Below are 21,912 nucleotides of genomic sequence, written 5' to 3' on the forward strand. Positions count from 1 at the left end.
AACACATCATTTCCCACCCAAACCACCCCTTCCGCAGGTACATTCCCCTGCAACTGCAGGAGATGCAACACCTGTCCCTATACCACCTCCTCGACTGCGTCCAAAGAACCCGACAGTCCTTTCCGGTGAGTCACCTCCTCCCACCGCATCTACTGTATCCGTTGTTCCGGGTGCGGACTCCTATATATCGGCGAGATGAAGCACAGACGCCAAACACTTCCGCTCAGATTGCCTGGGCCTACCTGATTTCCCGGTTGCCAAACACTTTAGCTCCCCCTCCCATTCCCATACTGACCTTTCTGTCTTGGGCTTCCTCCAATGTCAGAGTAAGGCCCAACGCAAGACGCAAGTTTTCACACCTTACCGTTCCATATCTCTAGACTCCCTCTCCCCTGACTCTTAAGTCTGAAGAAGAGTTGACCCAAAGCATCACCTATTCCTTCTCTCCAGAGATGCTGCCTGTCCCGCTGACTTACGCCAGCATTTTGTGTCATCTACATTACACATTTGGTTCAGACAATCTAATTCATTTATATGACCATTAATTATCAATCAATTGCTTGGCCTGGGGTAAAAAAAGTGTTATGGATAAGGGAACAAATCACATGGGTAATATTTATAATTCAATATTTAGATGATAGGTTTTCTGTCAATGGAATTTCCCCCAACTTGATTGTTTGGATTGTGAATAAATATGGAAATGTTAAATTATCTATCTGCCTGTCAAAAATCCCCCTTGCCTGCATCTATTACCTGCCACATCTTGTTTTTTCCTTTTTTTGTTTTTGTTTTTTGTTTTATCTTCTTTGTCTTTCTATAGTTAGAAACAAAGGCAGTGATTGACAATTGATCAAATATTGCAATTGTTTGGCCCTTCATGTTATCCTGTAAACATGTCAGAATCAGAAGGCTGAAGTTGTTATATTGATATCTTAAAGGTACAAATACCATCATTTTCACATTTAATGTGACCATACCATACTACCCAGCCCAACCATTTATTCACAATCCTAACCATAGGGCTTGCCAAGTACTATTCACAATGCATCTCAGCTGTTTTTATCCCATTCAGCTACTTTTCGCCTATCCACCTATTGTTCCTCATCCTTACTGTGGTCCTACTTCTTCATTGTACACTGCCATTTTTTTGTTGACTGATAACTTGGATCCTGTTAGAACTGAGCTGCTGACTCATCTACCATAGACTGGACTGATAGATGTCTTCATTAATTCAAGTATCCTATTATGCTTCATTGTTAAGTTACATTCTAGTTGCGTGTAGATGTTAAGACTTTTTTATTTTGTCAGTATTGAAATAAAATTCACAGTGATCATAAAAAAGTTAAGACTTTTATATTTTGTCAGTATTGAAATAAAATTCACAGTGATCATAAAAAAGTTGTAGGCTGGTGTTTCTACTTTCTGAACTAAATTATACCTCTGAACTAGATCTGCACTTAACATTCAGACTCAGTCTGAAGAAGGGTCTCGACCTGAAATGCCACCTATTCCTTTTCTCGAGAGATTTTGTCTGGCCTGCTGAGTTACTCTAGCTTTTGGTGTCTATCTGCACTTAACATTGTTTATTTCAGGAAAGTCAGGTTTTTTTCATGACATAACAAAGGGGTGAGCAAAGTTTCATGTAATACTCTTGGAAATTATGAACCTGAAGCTTAAATCAACCTGAGCTCATTAGGCATTCTTATCTTTTCCATTCTTCTTCAGAAGGTTTTGATACTGATTATCCTGATCCCAAATTCGTGTTTGGAGATGACATTGATTTTATGCAAGTTCATTGCCTTCAGAGACTGAATAGTGCCATCTTCATACGATTCAAGAAGTTGAAAGTTAGACTGCCATGACTTTCAAATTTACTTTGTTCAAATTGAATAATCCCCAGTTACTGTTTTCCCCTCCAGATTCTTAGGACTGTAAAAAGTCTCTGTAATTTAGAATGAATATAGTACCTTAACAAAATTTGAAGAGCACCACTTTGAGTCTTAAGTTATGCTCAAGCTTTTTTGCTGGATGAATGTAAATTTTAATTCTCAAATTTGATTTAAATTATGATTTTTAATTCTGTTGTTGCTATTTCTTAAATTTAACACAAAGTTACATTTTGTGCATTTATCTTTTCAGGCTGAAAAGTTGAATTATAAGGATAAAAAACTGAATATTGGTCCTGCAATAAGAAAGCAGCAAGTGGGGATACCACGTATGTATGCGATGGATAGCTGTTAATTCAGGGGGAAAATATAGTTGATTGTGTTTAATGGCAGCAATAATAAATAGCATCAAACCAAAGTGTTCCATGGTGACGTTTAAATAAAACGTTTGGGAACAATGCAGTACTTTGAATGAAGCTCCTCGGCTTCATTGTCACTCTTTTGTACTTTGAAATAAATTTAACGTTAAGACCATAAATCAGCGCATTGCCTGAATAGCTTCAGAGAATAATAATATGGTAAGCACATTGTGTTCAATGGGGAGTTTCTAAGTGAGTAGTGAAATTTACCCATTTTGCCAAGTGTCATGGCAGGACATGACAAATGCTTGAATTTATGGGTGCGTATTCATTTAACTTTGTAAATTATTTTTTCATTACTTAATAGCAAATGCTGTTAATGTTTGACTGTCCACATTTTGGCCCCATTTTATAAGCATGGAAAAGCTGTTTCTTTGGAATGATGTAATGTCATCAAAGTTCAGAGATTTAAAAATCACAGAAAAGCAGTCTTCTCAGAAGTTATTTATAATATCAGAATTGATGAATTGAAATCGAAAATACTGATACAATACAATGCACCCAAAGGAGTCCAGTTCAATTTTATTCAATATAAAGTTTTGACTGTACTCTGCTGTCTTTCTGTTCTTCATGGGTCCATTAAAAAAAATGGATTCATATACTTTTGCTTTATTTCTCTAACTTCTTTCAGATCAAAATATAATTGCCATAGATTTAATGCCTTAAGAAGAATCTCAATAAGTGAATTGAATGCCATTACATAATACACCAAAGTACCCCAATAAAAAAGTTTCTCTTCCACATCCATGAATGCAGAATTATGTTGATGCTGCTACCATCTTTAATGATTATTTAAGTAATCGAGCAAATGTGAGGGTCGAAAGACAGGGGAAAGTACACAGTTACTGGCAAGATGCTTTAACAACATTGATATACAGAGGGATCTTGGGGTCCAAGTCCATAACTCTCTAAGAAAGTGGCAATACAATAGATAGAATGATAAAGGAAGTGTATGGTATGTTTGCCGTCATCGGTTGGAGCATTGAGTATAAGAGTCAGGGCTGGATTGTTTTTTATTGTTATTATGTGTGAAATGTTTTAAGTTTCATGTGCAATGCTCCGGTATTCCCTGGGAAATGTCTTCTCATTTTGCACTGTGCAACTGTTGCTTTGCAAGATGACAATAAAGGTTGATTTGATTTGATTTGGAGGAAGTCATGTTGCAGTTTTATAAGACTTTGGTTAGGAGTATCTTGTGCAATTTGGTTGTTCCATTACAGGAAGAAAGTGGAGGATGCAGAAGAGGGTTTACCAGAATGCTGCCTGTATAAGAGGGTATTAGCTATAATGTAAAATTGGATGAACTTGGATTTAATTTCTCTGGAGTTGAGGGGATATACCTAACAAGTATATAAAACCATGAGGCAAAGATAGAAAAGACAGGAGATATGCGGGGCAAGTTTTTTTACAGAGTGTGGTGCGTGCCTGAAATGCACTGCCAGGGGGAATTAGTGGAGTCAGATACGGTAGTGTCATTTTAGATAAGCACATAAATATGCTGAGAATGAATGAATAGAAGATTTTTTTAATTTAGCATTATGTTCAGGATTGACATTGTGGAGCAAAAGGCTTGTTCCTGTGCTGTATTGTTCTATGTTCTTTGATATCTTTCAGCTGACATATTAGCCATTGCATAATTTTCAGCAGATGACTATATATAAAGTTTGATATTTTCTTTCAGTAAGTTCACAATATTTTTAACTGAATACATTTTGTCTGTTGAATAGGAACAAGCTTAATGCCAGCAGCTGGGACAATGTACTTAACCACTTCAACAGGATACCCATACACATACCACAATGGAGTGGCTTATTTCCACAGCCCAGAAATTGCCTCTGTTCCACAACCTTGGCCTGTGAGTAAACACATGGATGTAATTTTTAATTTTACAGGAACTTGCAGTGAGAAACTCAAATCTTAAAGAGAGCGATCGATTAAAACAGAAAATCAAGTCAGATCAAAACAAACAGCAAGAACGTCTACGGACTTATAAAAAGGAGGAGGTTAGTTCATGTGAGACCACGAGAGGGTGAGACTAGGGAATTATTAACAGGAAACAAGGACATGACAGATGCATGAACTCAATACTTTACATTAGTTTTTATGTTAGAGTACACTCCAAGTATCCCAGAGAATTGAAAAATTAATAGGACCAAAGTCACCGGGACTGATAGCTTGCACCCAGGAGATTTAAGGGAAGTAGATATCAAGATAATGCAACTATTGGTTGAAGTTTTCCAAAACTTGCCACAGTTGCAAGAAGATGCCAGCAGATTTGAAAATCACAGATGTGACTCCCTTGTTCAAGGTAGGAAGAAAAACAAAAATTGGGTAACTATAGGTCTGTGAGTTTAACATTCGTTGTCAGCGAGGTAATGGTGTCTAATTATTATGCAGGTCATTTTGAAAATATGGTTTTATGAATGTTAAATATAATTTGACAAATTTGCTAAAACTCTTTGAGAATATAACACACAATATAACAGGAGTAGAGTTGCTGCCTTGCAGCGCCAGAGACCCGGGTTCGATCCTGACTATGGCCGTTTGTCTGAACAGAGTTTGTACGTTCTCACCGTGACCTGTGTAGGTTTTCTCCGAGATCTTCGGTTTCCTCCCACACTCCAAAGACGTACAGGTTTGTAGGTTAATTGGCGGTATAAATGCAAAAGTTGTCCCTAGTGTACGATTATGTGCGAGGATCGCTGGTCGGTGCGGACTCAGTGGGCCGAAGGGCCTGTTTCCGCGCTGTATCTCTAAACTAAACTATTAACTAAACAAAGTAATTGGAGGGAAAACTGCAGATGCAGTATTTTTCAATTTCTAGAAAGCATTTGATGGTTGCCGTACAAGATAAGAACTTATCGTATTGGGGAAAATATGTTAACAGGTTGAAGATTGCTTATCATGCAGTAAAGATTCAGAATACACAGGTCTTTTTCAAGGTGGGAGGATGTAACACGTGGAGTGCTCCAAAGATTACTTCGTGGCCCTCAATTATTTACTGTTTATATTAAAGAGCCGGAGAAGGTAGCAAAATGCGAGATATTCAGTTTTGCCGATGACACAAAAATACTTGAAAGGGCGTGTTTCGATATATGATACATAGAACTTTATTTATCCCAGGAGGGAAATTGATCTGCCAACAGTCATAAAAACACAAAATATATGAAACAATGTTTCAATTAGACATTTGGATTGCTGTAATTTGCTCAATATGGGGAGGTAAACACATCTTTTGGAGGGATTCAGATGATATGAAATCTGCAGAACATATGTTATTTGTGCCACCTTTTAAAAATCTGTTCTTTTCCAACAGCCTCGCTCTATTTCTAGCTCACCTGTAATGGTGGCTCATCAAGCTCCGCCAATTTACCAGCAGCCAGCATACCATTATCAGGTAGGAAATGATGTTAACAAATGGTACCCTGTCTACATAGTCGAGCAATAAATGAAAATGTTAATGTGTTTAAAAAAGATCAGATTTTATATATTCATGCTCCCAGTAAGATGCTTTGGAAGGAATATCTGTCAAATGCAGATAAGATCATACAATCTAGTGAATTTATATTTCCTAATTTTAATGGATAATAAAAAATATGTGTCTTACCTTAAAATATTATGGTTATGAATTTCAGTTCTGTTACACCCATTGTTTGGGCACCCTGCGGGATTTTGAGAAACATCGTAGCACGTGTGACATTTCTACTTGTCAGATATATGCTAACACTGATTTGATGCCAGTGCTGCCAACTTGAAGAACAATCATTCAGCTAATATCGTGAACTTGTACAGTGTTTAACCGCTCCCAATTTCCTTTCTATGGTATTTGAAAGGATCACTCCTAAATTTGCAGTGGTATAAATTATATATTAGTCTTTTGCTCGATCATGTAACAGTTCTGGAAGCCAACTTTGACTGATTTTGTAGACATGAGTGATGGTGAAAGTTAACTTCAGGCTTCAACAGCTGCTATTAAATCTAAATTTGGGTGTCATAATGATAATTCCAATTGGAGTGCATCACATTTTTAGATTTTTTTAATATGAGCATCACTGAGACAGCATCTGTTGCCCATCCCTATTACCACCATCTTGAACAGATGCTGACCTCCTGCAGAAGGTACTCCAAAAATTGCTGACTGCTAGGGAATTCTAAGATAGACACAACATGTTGGAGTAATTCAGTGGGACAGGCACCATGCTGCACTCAGGTTACTATGAAATCAGTCCCCACTCACCTTAAACCTATGTCCTCTGGTTCTCGATTCCCCTAATCTGGGCAAGAGATTCTGCCCGTTTACCTGATGTAATCGTCTCACGATTTTGTATACTTCTATAAGATCACCCCTCATCCTCGAGTGTATAGCACGTATAGTTGGGGAATAAATATGCATCTTTGTGGGGCACCGGTGTTGAGAATTATTGTGGAGGATGAGTACTGACCTATCCTCACTAATTGAGGTCAATGGGTCAGAAAGTCAAGGATCCAGTGGCAGAGTGAGGTGCTGACTCCTATGTCCATGCATTTCAATGGGATTATGGAGTTGAAGGTGGCTATTCTCCATAAATAGATGTCCATAAGACATAGGGACAGAATTAGACCATTCGGCCGATCAAGTCTACTCCGCCATTCAGTCATCCAAATAAATCATTTTGCCTGTTTCTCCTGCCTTCTCCCAGTAATCCTTGATGCCCTTACTAATCACAAACCTATCAATCTCTGCTCTAGTATCTTGGCCTCCTCAGTTGTCTGTAGCAATGAATTCCACAGATTCTATATTCCTCCTATCCATTCTGAAAATATGTCCTTTTATTCTGAGGCTGTACCCTCTGGTCTCCCATTACTGGAAACATCCTTTCTACATCCATTCTGTCTAGGCCTTTCATTGTCCAGGCCTTTCATTGTCCAATAGGTTTCAATGAGATCCCCACTACTCCTTATAAACCCCAGAGGGCACAGCCCCAGAGCCTTCAAATACTCCTCAAATGTTAACTCAATCATTCCTGAGATAATTTCATAAACCTCTTCTGGACCCCCTCCTACTGCAGCACATCCTTCCTCAAAACATGGGACCCAAAACTACTTGCACTATTCCAAATGTGGCTCGACCAACAGTTCATTAACCCTCAGCATTACATGCTTAAATTCTAGTCCCCTTGAAATGAATGCTAGCATTGCATGTGCCTTCCTGACCACCCATTCAAATTGCATATTATCATTTTGGAAATCCTGCACCAGCACTCCCAAATCCCTTTGCACCTCTGATTTCTGAATTTTCTCATTAATTAGAAAGTAGTCTACGTCTTTATTCTTTCTAACAAAGTGCATGACCATACACTTTGCAAAGCTGTATTCCATTTGTCACTTTGTCACTTTGCCCATTCTCCCAATCAGTCCAAGTCCATTTGCAAATTCTTTGCTTCCTCAACCCTACCTGCCCCTCCACCTATATTCGTATCATCTGAAAACCTGGTCACAAAGCCATCAATTCTATCATCCAGATCATTAAGATTTAACATGAAAAGTAGTGGACCTAACCTCAACATCTGCAGAACACCGCTAGTCATCGGCTACCAACCAGAAAAGGACCCCTTCATTCGCATTCTTTGCCTTTTGCCAGTCAGCCAATCTTCTATCCATGCTAGTAACTTGCCTCTAATACCACGGGCTCCTATTTTGTTTAGCAGCCTCATGTGTGGCACCTTATCAAAGGCATTCTGAAAATCCAGGTAAACAACATCCACGGACTCTAATGGAGAAACAAAAGAACTGCAAATGCTGGTAAATGCACAAAGGAACACAATGTGCTGGAGTAACTCAGCAGGTCAGGCAGCATCTCTGGGGAACATGGATGGGTGATATTTCAGGTCGAGACCCTTCTTCAGACTGATTGCAGAGATAATAGCAGAAGTTGTGAGACAGGGTTGGAGAATTTTGTGTTCATTGTCCTCAGTCTGAAGAAGGGTCTTGACACAAAATGTCATCCATTCTTTCTCTGCAGAGATGCTGCCTGTCCCACTGAGTTACTCCTGCATTTTGTGTTTGTATCTTCTGTGTTCATAATGTTGGGTTGTAATCCACCCAAGCAGAATATGAGGTGCGGTTCATCCAGTTCACACCAGTTGTTATCTCTGCCCTAACCATATCAAAAGGCCCTCTCTTCTGCGTCCACCTATAACTTACCACGCTTTGTCCTGCCTTTACCCTCTTCTAGCTTTCTTCTACCCCCCCCCTCCCCCCCCCATTTACAATCAGTCTGAAAAAGGGTTACGACCCGAAGCATCACCTATCTATGTTCTCCAGAGATGCTGCCTAACCTGCTGAGTTACTCTAGCACTTTGTATCCACCAACTCTCTCTTTGTTTATCCTGGATGTTACTGCCAAAAGAAATTCCAACAGATTAGTTAGGCAAGATCTCCCCTTAACAAAACCATACTGACTTTGGTCTATTTTATCATGTGCTTCCAAGTACCCCAAAACCTCATCCTTAATAATGGCCTAAAATTTTACCAACCACAAGTCAGACTAACTGGCCTATAATTTCCTTTCTTTTACCTCGCTCACTTCTTAAACAGTGGAGTTACATTTGTGATTTTCCAGTCCTCAGTAACCATTCCTAACTCGTGATTCTTGAAAGATCACTACTAACGCCTTCACGATCTCAACAGCTACCGCAATCAGAATGTAGCTCATCTGGTCCAGGTTACGTATCCTCATTCAGACCTTTCAGCTTCCCAAACACATTCTCCTCAGTAATGTCCTTGTTGTCTAGGTGTTCCATATATGAGTTATGGGTGTCTTCTGCGGACCTGTTGCAACAGTAGGCAAACTGCAGAGGATCAAAGCTGTCTGGGAAGCTGGAGTTCATGTGCACCATCACTAGTCTCTTGAAGCACTTGATGTCCGAGCCACTGGATGGTAGTCATTAAGGCATACTACCATGCTTCTCTTTGGCATCAGGATGATAGTGGTCTTCTTGAAACAGTTGAGGACCTCGGAATGGAGCAGTGAGAGGTTAAAGCTACCTGTGAATACTCCTGCAAGCTAGTCTATACTCCTGCAAGTTAGCCGGTTACTTTCCGTGGATTCACTCTTAGGAAGGCCAATCTTAAATGTGCGACAGTGACCATTTGTTCAGCCAAAATCGAAGCTGACAGGATGGATGACATTTCGTTCAAAGCAAAGGGGATACGTCAAACTGCTCGACTTCACTCTGTAGCCCGTTAAAACATGCAAGCCTTGCCACAATGCAAGCCTTTTCACACAAAAGGATATTGGGTGTATGGAACAAACTGCCAGAGGAGGTAGTTGAGGCTGGGACTATCCCAACATTTACGAAGCAGTTAGACAGGTAAATGGATAGGACAGGTTTGTAGGGATATGGACCAAACGCAAGCAGGTGGGACATGTTGACCGGTGTGGGCAAGTTGGGCCAAAGGGCCTGTTTCCACGCTGTATCATTCCATGACACAATCGACGGGCATCCATTTGTTGTTTCTGAACTTGGCTTGGTCTGGAATTCCCTCTTGGCATCCCTGATGGTTTTGCAAGATTGCAAATAGATCTGTTGTACAGCTTAGGATCATTTGACTTGTACTTGGACTTCACCTGAGAGTGGGCCACGTGGTTCAACCATGGTTGACAAGTTTTTTTCCTTCTCGGTATGCTTGCGAGTCATGAGTGGGGTCAGAGGCTGAGGTTTTAAATGGCCGGGGAGATGGTGCGAGCAGGGGATGGCAGGTCCGACCGCTATATCCGACATCTGTTATAAGGGGGTCGTTAGAACGAGGGTTTAATGTGTTTTTCTGGGAATTAGTTAGGGGAGAAGATTGAGAGCATAATGGATTCTTTTCAATGGAGGGACAGGTCTGGAAAGAGCGTTCGCCACTCACAATGCCATCTATGGCCACTCATGGAATTTCAACTGAGCTCTCGTAATTTTGTCTGGATTATAGGGGTGAGCGGATCATCAGTTGCTGGAAAATAATCGGTGTTCAACCTGTATAATGGGTAGCACCTGAGAATGCATTATTGCCTGTTGCATATTACTGCACTGAATAATAGCACATGAATGAATGAATCCCTGCTCCAAATATTTAAGAGATTTGCTACATTAAATGATTTTATTGATGTGACACCTCACCTAAAGAGCTCACACCATTGTCTAAGAAACATTTTTAGTGATGCTTTCCATTCTGGAAATTTGAACACTTTGACATACTTTGGGCGGCACAGCTGATAGAACCACTGCATCACAGTGCCAGACACCCTGGTTCAATCCAGACATCAGGTGCTGTCTGTTTAGAGTTTACACATTCTATCTGTGTATTTCCCCCAGGTGCTCTGGTTTCCTTTCACATCCCAAAGACGTGTGGTTTTGTAGGTCAAGTGGTCTGCAAATTGCCCTTTAAGTATTGTCGACTTCAGGCAGACCAGAGGAGGCAGTCATACCGCCATCCATATCAACGGGACTGAGGTGGAGCGCGTCTCCAGCTATAAATTCCTCGGAGTGCATATCTCGGAGGACTTGTCCTGGTCCCTCAACACCTCCAAGCTGATCAAAAAGGCACAGCAGCGCCTTTACTTCCTTAGGAGGCTCAAGAAAGCCCACCTGTCCCCCCAGATCCTGACCAACTTTTACCGCTGTACCATAGAGAGTATCCTGACCACCTGCTTCACGGTATGGTACAGCAGCTGCACTGCTGCGGACAGGAAGGCACTACAACGGGTGGTGAAAACCGCGCAGCACATCATCGGTGCCCCGCTCCCTGCCATGGATGCCCTCCACCGAAAACGGTGTCTGAGACGGGCTGGGAAGATCATCAAAGACCCCTCACACCCCAACCATGGACTGTTTGCCCTCCTCCCATCAGGGAGGCGGTACAGGAGCCTCAGGTCACGTACCAGCAGGATGAGGAAAAGCTTCTATAACAACACAATCACACTGCTGAACTCGGAGTCCCGATGATAGATTTCTCTGGTCCCTCCGTCCCCCTTTGTTTAATCATTCTGTATTTCCTGATTATTCTGTATCTTCTCTCTTTCTATTTTTTTCTTGTTTTTTCTCTTTATGTACAACTACTACGGACTGACGCAAAACTGCATTTCGTTGTACTGATACTTGTATTTGTGCGATGACATTAAAGTTGAATTGAATTGAATTGAATTGAATTGGAATGGATGCAAAAAATGGGTTAACATAGAAACTGTGAGAACAGGTGAGATGGTCGTCGTGGGCCAAAGGACTGGTTGTATACTATTCCAAGCTGTATACTAAACAAAACTTTGGAGAGATCATGATCTCTGTTAACATTGCAGCATTGTGTAGAAATTCCTTAATTTTTCTTATGGTGACTAATTGAATCTTTTAGTTTCCAACTACCCCTTTTCTATAAGACCTTATTCAAGACATTTTTTTTTGTGCTTAACAGTGTGTATTCATGATTGTGGGAATTGACCGTCACTGCACTGTCTCCCCCATGTTTGCCACATGTTGTGGCTGGCACCCTTTGATTGCCGTACAACAAAATCTTGAGAGATGTACATAATTGGGATGTGATCCTGCTGGATATCTCACTGTTATCATTTTAGCACTTGTTTCTAGTAATAAACCATCCTAATTCTCATGCTCATTCAAACTAGATTTTGACCAATTTTTCTGCTTTTTGTGGAAGACTCAGCATTTGTCAGCATTACTCCACCTTTGGACACACAAAGAGTCGGTGCAATTCTATTTCTCGGCACCTGTCTCTATGTCTCAGAACATTATATTCCAGTGTCAAATCCAAAAATAGTTGCGCATCAAAATTGGTGTGAACTTATTGCAGTTCGCAGCAGATAACATGCTGTAATTTGTTAGTCAACATTTCAGGTCAAAAATCTTTCAAACGAAAGAACAACTTTTATTGAGTTGCAGAGGGCACAAAATTGGAGAGGAGAAAAAATACTTCAATCATGAGAACCCATCTGTTACAGTAATTTAAACGGTATTGGAATATTTTACAGTAATATCACGTGGTTCTCCATTAGCTGGAAACTTCACTAGATTGCACCTCTAGGGGAGAGAATGGGATATTGGTGATGGTGAGCTCCAAATTGACTGTTTATTCTGCAATCCCATGTGTCATAAATTGACTATTGAACCTCAAACCTCGCAACTCTTTACTGTGCAAAATAGCTGTATGATTTTATCTTGATTTTTTTTTTTTTTTTTTTTTTTTAATTTCTAACAAAATATCATTATTTGTGCTAAGGTGCTGCAAGTTGATATCTCACCAATGCAGTTTACCCAGGTCAGAAAATCTATAGTCATTAAGTCAGTGATTCTGTCAAACAACAACTTTATAGCAAAGCTCTCGGTGAGAATGTTGTAGGAAGGAACTGCAGATGCTGGTTTAAACCTAAGACAGACACAAAATGTTGGAGTAACTCAGCAGGACAGGCAGCATCTCTGGATAGGAATAGTTTTGGGTTGAGATCCTTCAGAGTCTTTGCAGGAAGGAGGGTGGGAAGAAGTGTAGTCTAGATAGTTGTGGGAGTCGGTTGGTTTAGAATAGACCAGTCAAAGCATGATACAACAAAAATAAGGAACATATCATTGGGAGAGAACCAAACATAGGAATAATTCAAAAATAAAACTTTTTTTTTTAATCTGTTAATTTGTCATTTGGAAAAATTAAATTGAATGTATAAATGTTTACATTATTAGCGTATTTGGGTTTATTTGCATTCTGTAACTTTAAATGGTAGCTCAGTTCAATGAAACATTAACATGCCAATCATGCAAATTATTGAAAATAGGGGAACCAACAGCAGAGTAATGTATAGGAAAGAACTGCAGAGTCTGAAGAAGGGTGTCGACCCGAAACATCACCCATTCCTTCTATCCAGAGGTGCTGCCTGTCGCGCTGAGTTACTCCACTTTTTTGTGTATCATTTTTAGCTGTAATTGTGTGAGAATGAAAGATGGTGTGACTTGGGTGGGGGTGGGATTGAGAGAGGGAAGGCAGGGTACTTGAAGTTAGAGAAATCATAATCATACCCCTGGATTGTAAGCTGCCCAAACAAAACATGAGATGTTCTTCCAATTTGCGTTTAGCCCCATTCTGACAGTGAAGGTGAGTGGGAAGGGGAATTAAAGTGTTTAGCAACCGGGAGATCAGGTAGGTCCAGCTGGACTGAGCGAAGGAGTTCAGCGGCACGATTGCCCAACCTATGTTTGGTCTCGCCAATGTATAAGAGTCCACATCTTGAACAATGGATACAGTAGATGAAGTTGAAGGAGGTGCAAGTGAACCTCTGCCTAACCTGTCAGAACTGTCAGGGTCCCTGGACAGAGTCGAGGGAGGAGATACAGGGACAGGCGTTGCATCTCCTGCGGTTGCAAGAGAAGGTACCAGTGGAGGGGGTGGTTTAGGTGGGAAGGAATGAGTTAACCAGAGAGTTGCGGAGGGAACGGTCTCTGCAGAAGGTGGAAAGGGGTGGATATGGGAAGATGTGACTAGTGGGATGCTGTTGGAGGTGGCGAAAATGTCGGAGGATTGTATTTTGTATGCAACGGCTGATGGGGTGTAAGGTAAGGACGAGGGGAACTCTGTCCCTGTTGCGACTAGGGGTTGGGGGAGCAAGTGCGGATCTGTGGGGTACTGAGGAGACGCATGTGAGGGTCTCATCTATGATGGAAGACAAGAACCCCCCGTTCCCTCAAGAATGAGGACATCTCGGATGTCCTGGTATGAAACTCCTCATCCTGGGGGCAGGGTGTACATGGAAGAATTGGGAGTAGGGGAAAATAGTCTTTGCAGGAAGCAGGGTGGGAATGAGTGTAATCTAGATAGTGTGAGAATCAATGGGTTTGTAATAGAAAGTCAATAGTCTATCTCTTGTGATGGAGAGGGAGATCAAGAATGGGGAGGGAGGCAGCTGGAAATTTGCTTAACCTACGCACTGGGTATTTTACCAGATATCGGGCAATTCTACTTATGACTTTTTGCCGGGATTTCTGTTTTCCCAACCACCTTTTTATCCCAGCAAAATACTACTCCAAATCACATCAAAAATATTCCAGCATGTAAAATTCAAATACATTGGTCTGAAAAACAAAATTATTTATTTATTCACGGAACAATATGTACTATATACCCAGTTTCCCTTGAAAGTATGATTAAAGAGACAATATTCAAACTGCCATTTTCTCCTCGCTGAAGTCTGTGACCAGTGAAGCTCTGCTTGTGGAGGACACTACCATGTTCACTCTCAGTTTCCTAATCAGCATTTTTCCTAATCTCAAAATGTCTCCAGACTGCATAGAAACATAGAAAATACGTGCAGGAGTAGGCCATTCGGACCTTCGAGCCTGCACCGCCATTCAATATGATCATGGCTGATCATCCAACTCAGTATCCTGTACCTGCCTTCTCTCCATACCCCCTGATCCCTTTAGCCACAAGGGCCACATCTAACTCTCTCTTAAATATAGCCAATGAACTAGCCTCAACTACCTTCTGTGGCAGAGAATTCCAGAGATTCACCACTCTCTGTGTGTACTCCGGATGTGGTCTCACCAAGACCCTGTACAACTGCAGCTGGTGTTCTATGCCGCATTTCACAGATAAATAAATTCAACCAAATACAACATAAATTAGTTATAAAACAACATAACTAATGACAATAAGAGGACATGACTTCAGAATTATGGGACAGAAGTTTAGGGGTAACATGAGGGGGAACTTCTTTACTCAGAGAGTGGTAGCGGTGTGGAATGAACTTCCAGTGGAAGTGCTGGAGGTAGGTTCGTTGGTATCATTTAAAAATAAATTGGATAGGCATATGGATGAGAAGGGAATGGAGGGTTATGGTATGAGTGCAAGCAGGTGGGACTAAGGGAAAAATGTTGTTCGGCACGGACTTGTAGGGCTGAGATGGCCTGTTTCCGTGCTGTAATTGTTATATGGTTAACATAAAAACAACATAAATTGAACCAAATACTCATCAAATTAGTGTTGTATATTTTGCTGGTGTTGCTCATTGGATCCCTGTTCATTCAACATGTGACTGTATAAGCCATAAATTTAATTAAGACTAGACCAGGTACAGACTTGTTGGGCCTGTCCCCTCAGGCAATATTCCACCACTGACCCATTGCCCCCAACTGCGCAGGTGTGGCTGAGGGGTTCCTGTTGTGACGCCAGAGATCTCCGTTGCGACGCGAGTCACGGCAACCCTCCTCCAACTGCGCCTTGCCATCCCTCTTCCTGCCCCTATCCTCCATTCCTCCTCATCCACCAGCACTTCCTCCCCCACGTCTTCACTCTCCCTCTTTCCCCTTTCCTCCTCCCCTCCCCACTCCCTCCCTCACCTCTCCCTCCTTCCCCTTTCCCCTAACCTCAGTCATTCCCTCCATAACCCCTCTCCCCTCCCTAACCCCATCCTCTCCCTCTATCCCCTGCTCCCCCCACTCACCTCCCCCCATCCCACTCCCCATCTCCCTCCTCACCTCCTCCGCTGCTTTCCTCTCCCTCTATCCCCCACTCCCTACCTCCTCCACTCCTTCCTTCTCTTCCTCTATCCCCCTCCTCTCCCACACTATCTGATGTTTTTTTTTAATGAAACCTCCCCCCTATCCCACTCCCCACAATGAAAATCGCGATTTTTCTTAAAATAACCGAAACACAATGTTAGCTGTTAATGAAAACGGAATTTGATTAAAACTGAGTTTTATTTTAAATCTCTGATTTAAAAAAAATGTAAAATGAGATATTGCGAATGAAAACAAGAATTTGATTTTAACGTTTTTTTGTTTTTTTTTAAATTGCAATTTTTTAAAATGTAAATGAGATTCGGGATCCCATTGTGACGTCATTGTAACATGGCTGACGGGCAGGGCAAGTGGAAAAGTGGTTTGAAAAATGGATTTGGAAAGTTTAAAATGTCAATAGCTTGTAAAATATTTACATCCCAGGACAATGGTGAGTAAGGTGGGACAAAAATTGTAGTGCTATCGTGCACCGTTTTGGGATATCATATCTATGCACGCACGCATACAAACACGATTAGAGTTTTAGTAATATAATATAATATACTAGACCAAGTGGGACATGTTGGGTCCCTGTCACACGGGAGGCCTGGACCCCAAGGCAATATTGGACCACTCACCCATAGCCCCCACGGGAGACCTGGTCCCGCATCGCAACCCGTTCCCCACAGCAATATTGCACACCACTCACCCGTTTCCCCAATGCAACCCTTTCCCCCAATGCAAGATTCCAGCACTTACCCATAGCCCCCAACTGCGCAGTTCGCCAGGATTAAACAAAAAAAGGGATACAACATTTCTAGTGCTGTCAGCCTGGCTGGACTGAGTGTGCTGAGATTGCAACAATGTAGCAATTGTGACATCACAGGTAAAGATAGCTACATAGTGAAATCTATATTACTAAAAGTAAGATCTTGACCACTTCCTGTTTTTCTGTTTCATGATTTAAAAAAGAAAATGCTGCCACATACGGCTGTGTTTTTGGCTATCTTACTCGGGCCCCCTCCGCTGCACAGGACAAGAGGATATTTCCCATCGATGAAAAATAAAGAGTTATTAATATTTTAAAAATGTTGACATTCTCTCTGCTGCCCCTGCTGGGGGAGGGACTATAAAACCCGGAAGTGTTGTGCCTCACTCAGTCTCTGCAAGATGGAGGAAGCGAGAGGGTCGCGCATCTCTGAGCTGTGATTAACACTGAACACATGTCTACTCAACTGTGAGTGCCCTTAATGTGGTTTGAAAATGAAAATGTGGTTGCTTTGAAATGCTGCACTGCAAATGGTTGTTGGTGGTGGTAACTGCTTTGAAATGCTGCACTGCAAATGGTTGTTGGTGGTGGTAACTGCTTTGAAATGCTGCACTGCAATGGTTGTTGGTGGTGGTAACTGCACAACTCCCTGTTTGCACTGTATATTGATTTTAAATAAACCGCTACCACTTACTGCTGTGATCAGGTGCAGAGGGTTCTTCCCATCAATGAAAAATAAAAGTTATTAATGTTTTTAAAAAAAATGTGAGAATCTCTCTCCTGTCAATCACGCCATGAAGGCCACGCCCCTTCTGGTAGGAGAGGGAAGGGATTATCAAACCCGGAAGTGTGGGTGTGGCTCAGTCTGCAAGAGGGGGAGGGAGAGGGAGAGGTCACGACTCTGAGCTGTGAATCAACTGAACACATTGAATGTCTACTGAACTGTGAGTGGTGTTTTGTGCATTTTTATGGTGGTTCCACCCTGCTTGAAATGGTATGAAACGGCATTTGAATGTGGTGGCCTTGCACCCTGCATGAAATGGTATGAAACTGCACTTGAATTTAGTGGCCTTGCACCCTGTTTGAAATGGCATTAAACAGCATTAGCATTTAGTGGCCTTGCACCCTGCTTGAAGTGGCATGAAACTGCACTTGAGTTTGGTGGCCCTGCACCCTGCTTGAAGTGGTAGGAAACTGCACTCGAGTTTGGTGGCCCTGCACCTTGCTTGAAGTGGTATGAAACTGCACTTGAGTTTGGTGGCCCTGCACCCTGCTTGAAGTGGTAGGAAACTGCACTCGAGTTTGGTGGCCCTGCACCTTGCTTGAAGTGGTATGAAACTGCACTTGAATTTGGTGGCCTTGCACCCTGCTTGAAGTGGTTGGAAACTGCACTTGAATTCGGTGGCCTTGCACCCTGCTTGAAGTGGTTGGAAACTGCACTTGAATTCAGTGGCCTTGCACCCTGCTTGAAGTGGTAGGAAACTGCACTTGAATTCGGTGGCCTTGCACCCTGCTTGAAGTGGTAAAAAACTGCACTTGAATTTGGTGGCCTTGCACCCTGCATGAAATGGTATGAAACTGCACTTGAGTTTGGTGGCCTTGCACCCTGTTTGAAATGGCATGAAAGTGCACTTGAGTTTGGTGGCCTTGCACCCTGCTTGAAGTGGCATGAAACTGCACTTGAGTTTGGTGGCCCTGCACACTGCTTGAAGTGGTAGGAAACTGCACTTGAGTTTGGTGGCCCTGCACCTTTGTTGAAGTGGTATGAAACTGCACTTTAATTCGGTGGCCTTGCACCCTGCTTGAAGTGGTAAGAAACTACACTTGAATTTGGTGGCCTTGCACCCTGCTTGAAATGGAATTTCAAGGAATAGCCGTGAGTCAACTGCTCGCCTACCAGCCGTGAGTGAGCTGCCAGCACATCAGGCTTGAGTGACTGAGCTGTTACCCAAGAATCCATTTGGCCCACAATGTCCATACTAGCCCTCTGGAGACCAGTCCCTTCAGCCCACAATACCCGTACTAGCGCTCCAGAAAGACCCCCTCCACCACTGGCCACCAATATTGGAATTGGTGGAGAGGTGGAAGATTGTGTTGGGAGACCAGTCCTCCCGTGTGAACATGGGACCCAACGGGTCCCACTTAGTCTTGTTTGTTCTAAAATCTTGACTTTTTAAGTTTAAAAAATGTAAACTTTCTTGTGAAATTTAAGATCAATCTGAACAAAACTTTATAGGAATGCAAATGGGACAAAGGTGAGTAAGGTGATCCAAAAATATCCGCGCTACTGTGTACCGTTTTGGCGTAGCTCCTGAGATCACAGACAAACAAGTCGAGATTTTTAATAGTATACTAGAATAACTGGGACCCGTTGGGTTCCTGTCACACGGGAGGCCTGATCCCATAACGCAACCCGTTCCCCAATGCAAAATTGCACTACTAATCTGTAGCCCCCAAGGGAGGCATGGTCCCCCAACTCAATCCGTTGCCGGATGTAAGGTTCCAGCACTCCCCTGCCTCCCCCAGCACTGGACTTAAAACTTCCCCAATTGCAATACCAATTCACTCTCCCCTTCCTGTCCTGCCAGGAGCTAAAGTAAGTGTTGTATGATGGCAACAACATTGTTGTAAATGTCAGGTAGAGGACTGATATCCCATTTAGATTAAAAGTTGGTGGAAGCACAGAGTATTCCTGTATTGCACCTTTGTATCGAGGTTTGTTGGAAGCTGGCAGGAAGGATTTTAACGGTAAAAATCTTGTTTAAGTTGGCTTTTTTAAACCTTGAATTATCAATAACGTGAAATATAACATCAAATGTGAACAAACTTGATACGAACGACCATGGGAAAGAGCTGAGTAAGATTCTGCAAAAAATGTTGCGCTGATGTGTACCGTTTTGGCGTAGCTCCTGAGATCACAGATAAACAAGTCCAGACTTTTAATAGTAAAAATAGATAGATAGATATACTAGACCAAGTGGGACCCGTTCCCCAAGGCAATGTTCCACCACTAGCCCAATAGCCCCCAACTGCGCAGGCTTGGCTGGCGGTTTCCCGTTGTGATGCCAGAGATCCCCGTTGTGACGCGAGTGACAGCAACCCTCCCCAACTGCGCCTTGCCATCCCTCTTCCTCCCCTTATCCTCCTCTATTCCCCCTCATCCCCAGTACTTGCTCCCTTCTTCTTTCCCCTCTCCTCCTTCCCTCCCCCACTCACCTCTACCTCCCACTCCTTTCCCCTACCCTCAGTCACTCCTTCCCTCCATAACCCTTCTCCCCTCCCACTTCTATCCCGTACCCTCAGTCCCTCCATAACCCCTCTCCCCTCCCTATGCACACACTTGCTGCATGGACTTAAAAAAAACAATTCCACTTCCCCTGCATCCCCCAGCACTTTTCAGCCTTCCTCTACATGTTCTCCGATTGCAACTTTGTTGATCCCATGTGAGATCCCATTGTCCCATGTGAGATCCCAGGAGTCCGAAATCGCCTTATCTGAAAAATTCATGCTTTATTTCTCGAGATTTATGAAAATGATTACAAATCCGATAAAACTTTGAAAATAAACGAGATGGTCTCGCTGATGACGTCACAATGGGTCTACTGCGCGTTCCCCGCGCTGCGAGTGACACCCCCCCCCGGTACTCGGGGCCCTGGAGCCTGAAGCCGGGAGCGGGGGAGTATTGCATCCGGGAACCAGCCTTCCCCTGTGACGACCCCCCCCCCCGGGCTCTGGATTGAAGCCGCTGAACTCGCAGTCCTTTGGTTGACGCTCTCCTCCTCTCCCCATTTTCCTCCTTTTCCCCCATCCTCCTGCTCTCCCCTTCCTCTCTCCCTCCCCACCTCCTCACTCACCCCCCCCCCCCCCTTCTCTCCCTTCCCCCCTCACTCATCCCTCTCCCCTCTAGCAGCGGGAGGGAGGAGGAGTGCCGCAGGCCATGAGGAGAAAGTTCTTCAAAAGCAAGCCGGGATGCTTGTGACCTCAGGATCTGCAGTACAGAGGATGGTGGTGACGTCACTCTTGGAAAACAGTGCCCAGCCGGCAGCGCATTGAAAACTGCGCAGCTTGCCGCGATCAGCAGAGCCATTGTGACGTCATCAGCTCGTTAACTTAAAAAAAAGATCTCAGATTGGTGAACAATTTTAGTTTAAAAAACTTGGGAAATAATTTATCAATTTTTCAGATGAGGCGATTTTTGAGATCATGAGGTAAATCTCTACCGGAATATGTAGCGCGTCGGGTTTTCGAGGAGATGTGAATCACATACGCACACACACACACATAAACAAATAAATACATCCACATCCAAGATCAGAGTTTTATATTATTACTAAACCAAGTGTAGACCCGTTGGGTCTGTTCGGGGGGAGGGGTGGGTGGCATGCGGCGTCACACACATTAGCACACTAACTACTGGAGGAGGGAGGAGAGAGAGAGAGAGAGGTGAGAGAGGGGGGGGGAGAGGAGAGGGGGAAAGAGAGGAGGAGAGAGAGAGAGGGGGGGGGGGGGTAGAGGGAGAGAGGAGGGGGGCAGGGCGGTAGCCTGAACAAGGCACGGAGCGATCTGAGGACGGTGAAAAGCAGCAGGGGGACCAGCCGATCGTGGCTTCCGCCAGCGTGGCAGAGCTGGGCCGGGGGGAGGGGGGGGTGGGGGGACAGACGATCGTCCCGGAGAGGGAGGATGGAGAGGGGAGGAGGTGAGCAGAAGAGTGGGGGGGGGGGGGGGGGGGGGGTGGGGGGTGGGGGTGGGTTGGAGGGGAGCCGGGCTACCAAATGAGGGGAGAGAGAGAGAGAAGCAGATTCTGACTCTGGAGACCCACAGCTGGAATGAGTGCGCAGGCGGGTGGGGCTTCACGAGCTCCGCCGACAATGAGGAGCAAAGATCTTTGGCGAGGAGAAAGTTCAGCGCGTGAGGCGCCGCTGCCCCGAGATCTGTAGAACAAAGATCCTATAGCGAAACGGAGATGTAGAATCTTTGTTCTGCAGAACTTTCGCGGTGGGGGGGGGGGGGTGGAAGGCCAATAGGCAGGTGGGCCTGTATTGGTAGGCATTATGACGTCAGCAGCTGGCAAGCGGCGATTATATTTTAAAAAGTGAGTTTATTCAAAATCTGGGGAAATAATTGACTGAATTTAGAGAGGAGTGTGTTTATGAAATCGTAAGTTAAATCCCTACCGAAATTGTAAAAATCTCTGCGTCTTTGCGTCTGGTTTTTGAGGAGATACTTTTCAAATGCAAAATGACACACACATACACACACAGTTTTAATAGATGCTAGACCAAGTGCAAACCGTTGGGTCTTTTCCCCCAACAAACGTTTGC

At 43.3% G+C, this 21,912-nt stretch overlaps 1 protein-coding gene across 1 annotated transcript in view; it reads left to right on the forward strand.

The window, feature by feature from the left end:
- LOC129698618 (protein boule-like) overlaps positions 1 to 21,912 on the forward strand; it is a 92,526-nt gene that overhangs the window by 45,008 nt on the left and 25,606 nt on the right. The window contains exons 5-7 of the mRNA XM_055637737.1: positions 2,140 to 2,215; positions 4,033 to 4,160; positions 5,622 to 5,702. Of these exons, the coding sequence (XP_055493712.1) occupies positions 2,140 to 2,215; positions 4,033 to 4,160; positions 5,622 to 5,702 (285 nt within the window). The remainder of the gene's footprint in view (positions 1 to 2,139; positions 2,216 to 4,032; positions 4,161 to 5,621; positions 5,703 to 21,912) is intronic.

The sequence above is a fragment of the Leucoraja erinacea genome, chromosome 7 (assembly GCF_028641065.1).
Source record: "Leucoraja erinacea ecotype New England chromosome 7, Leri_hhj_1, whole genome shotgun sequence".
NCBI lineage: Eukaryota > Metazoa > Chordata > Chondrichthyes > Rajiformes > Rajidae > Leucoraja > Leucoraja erinaceus.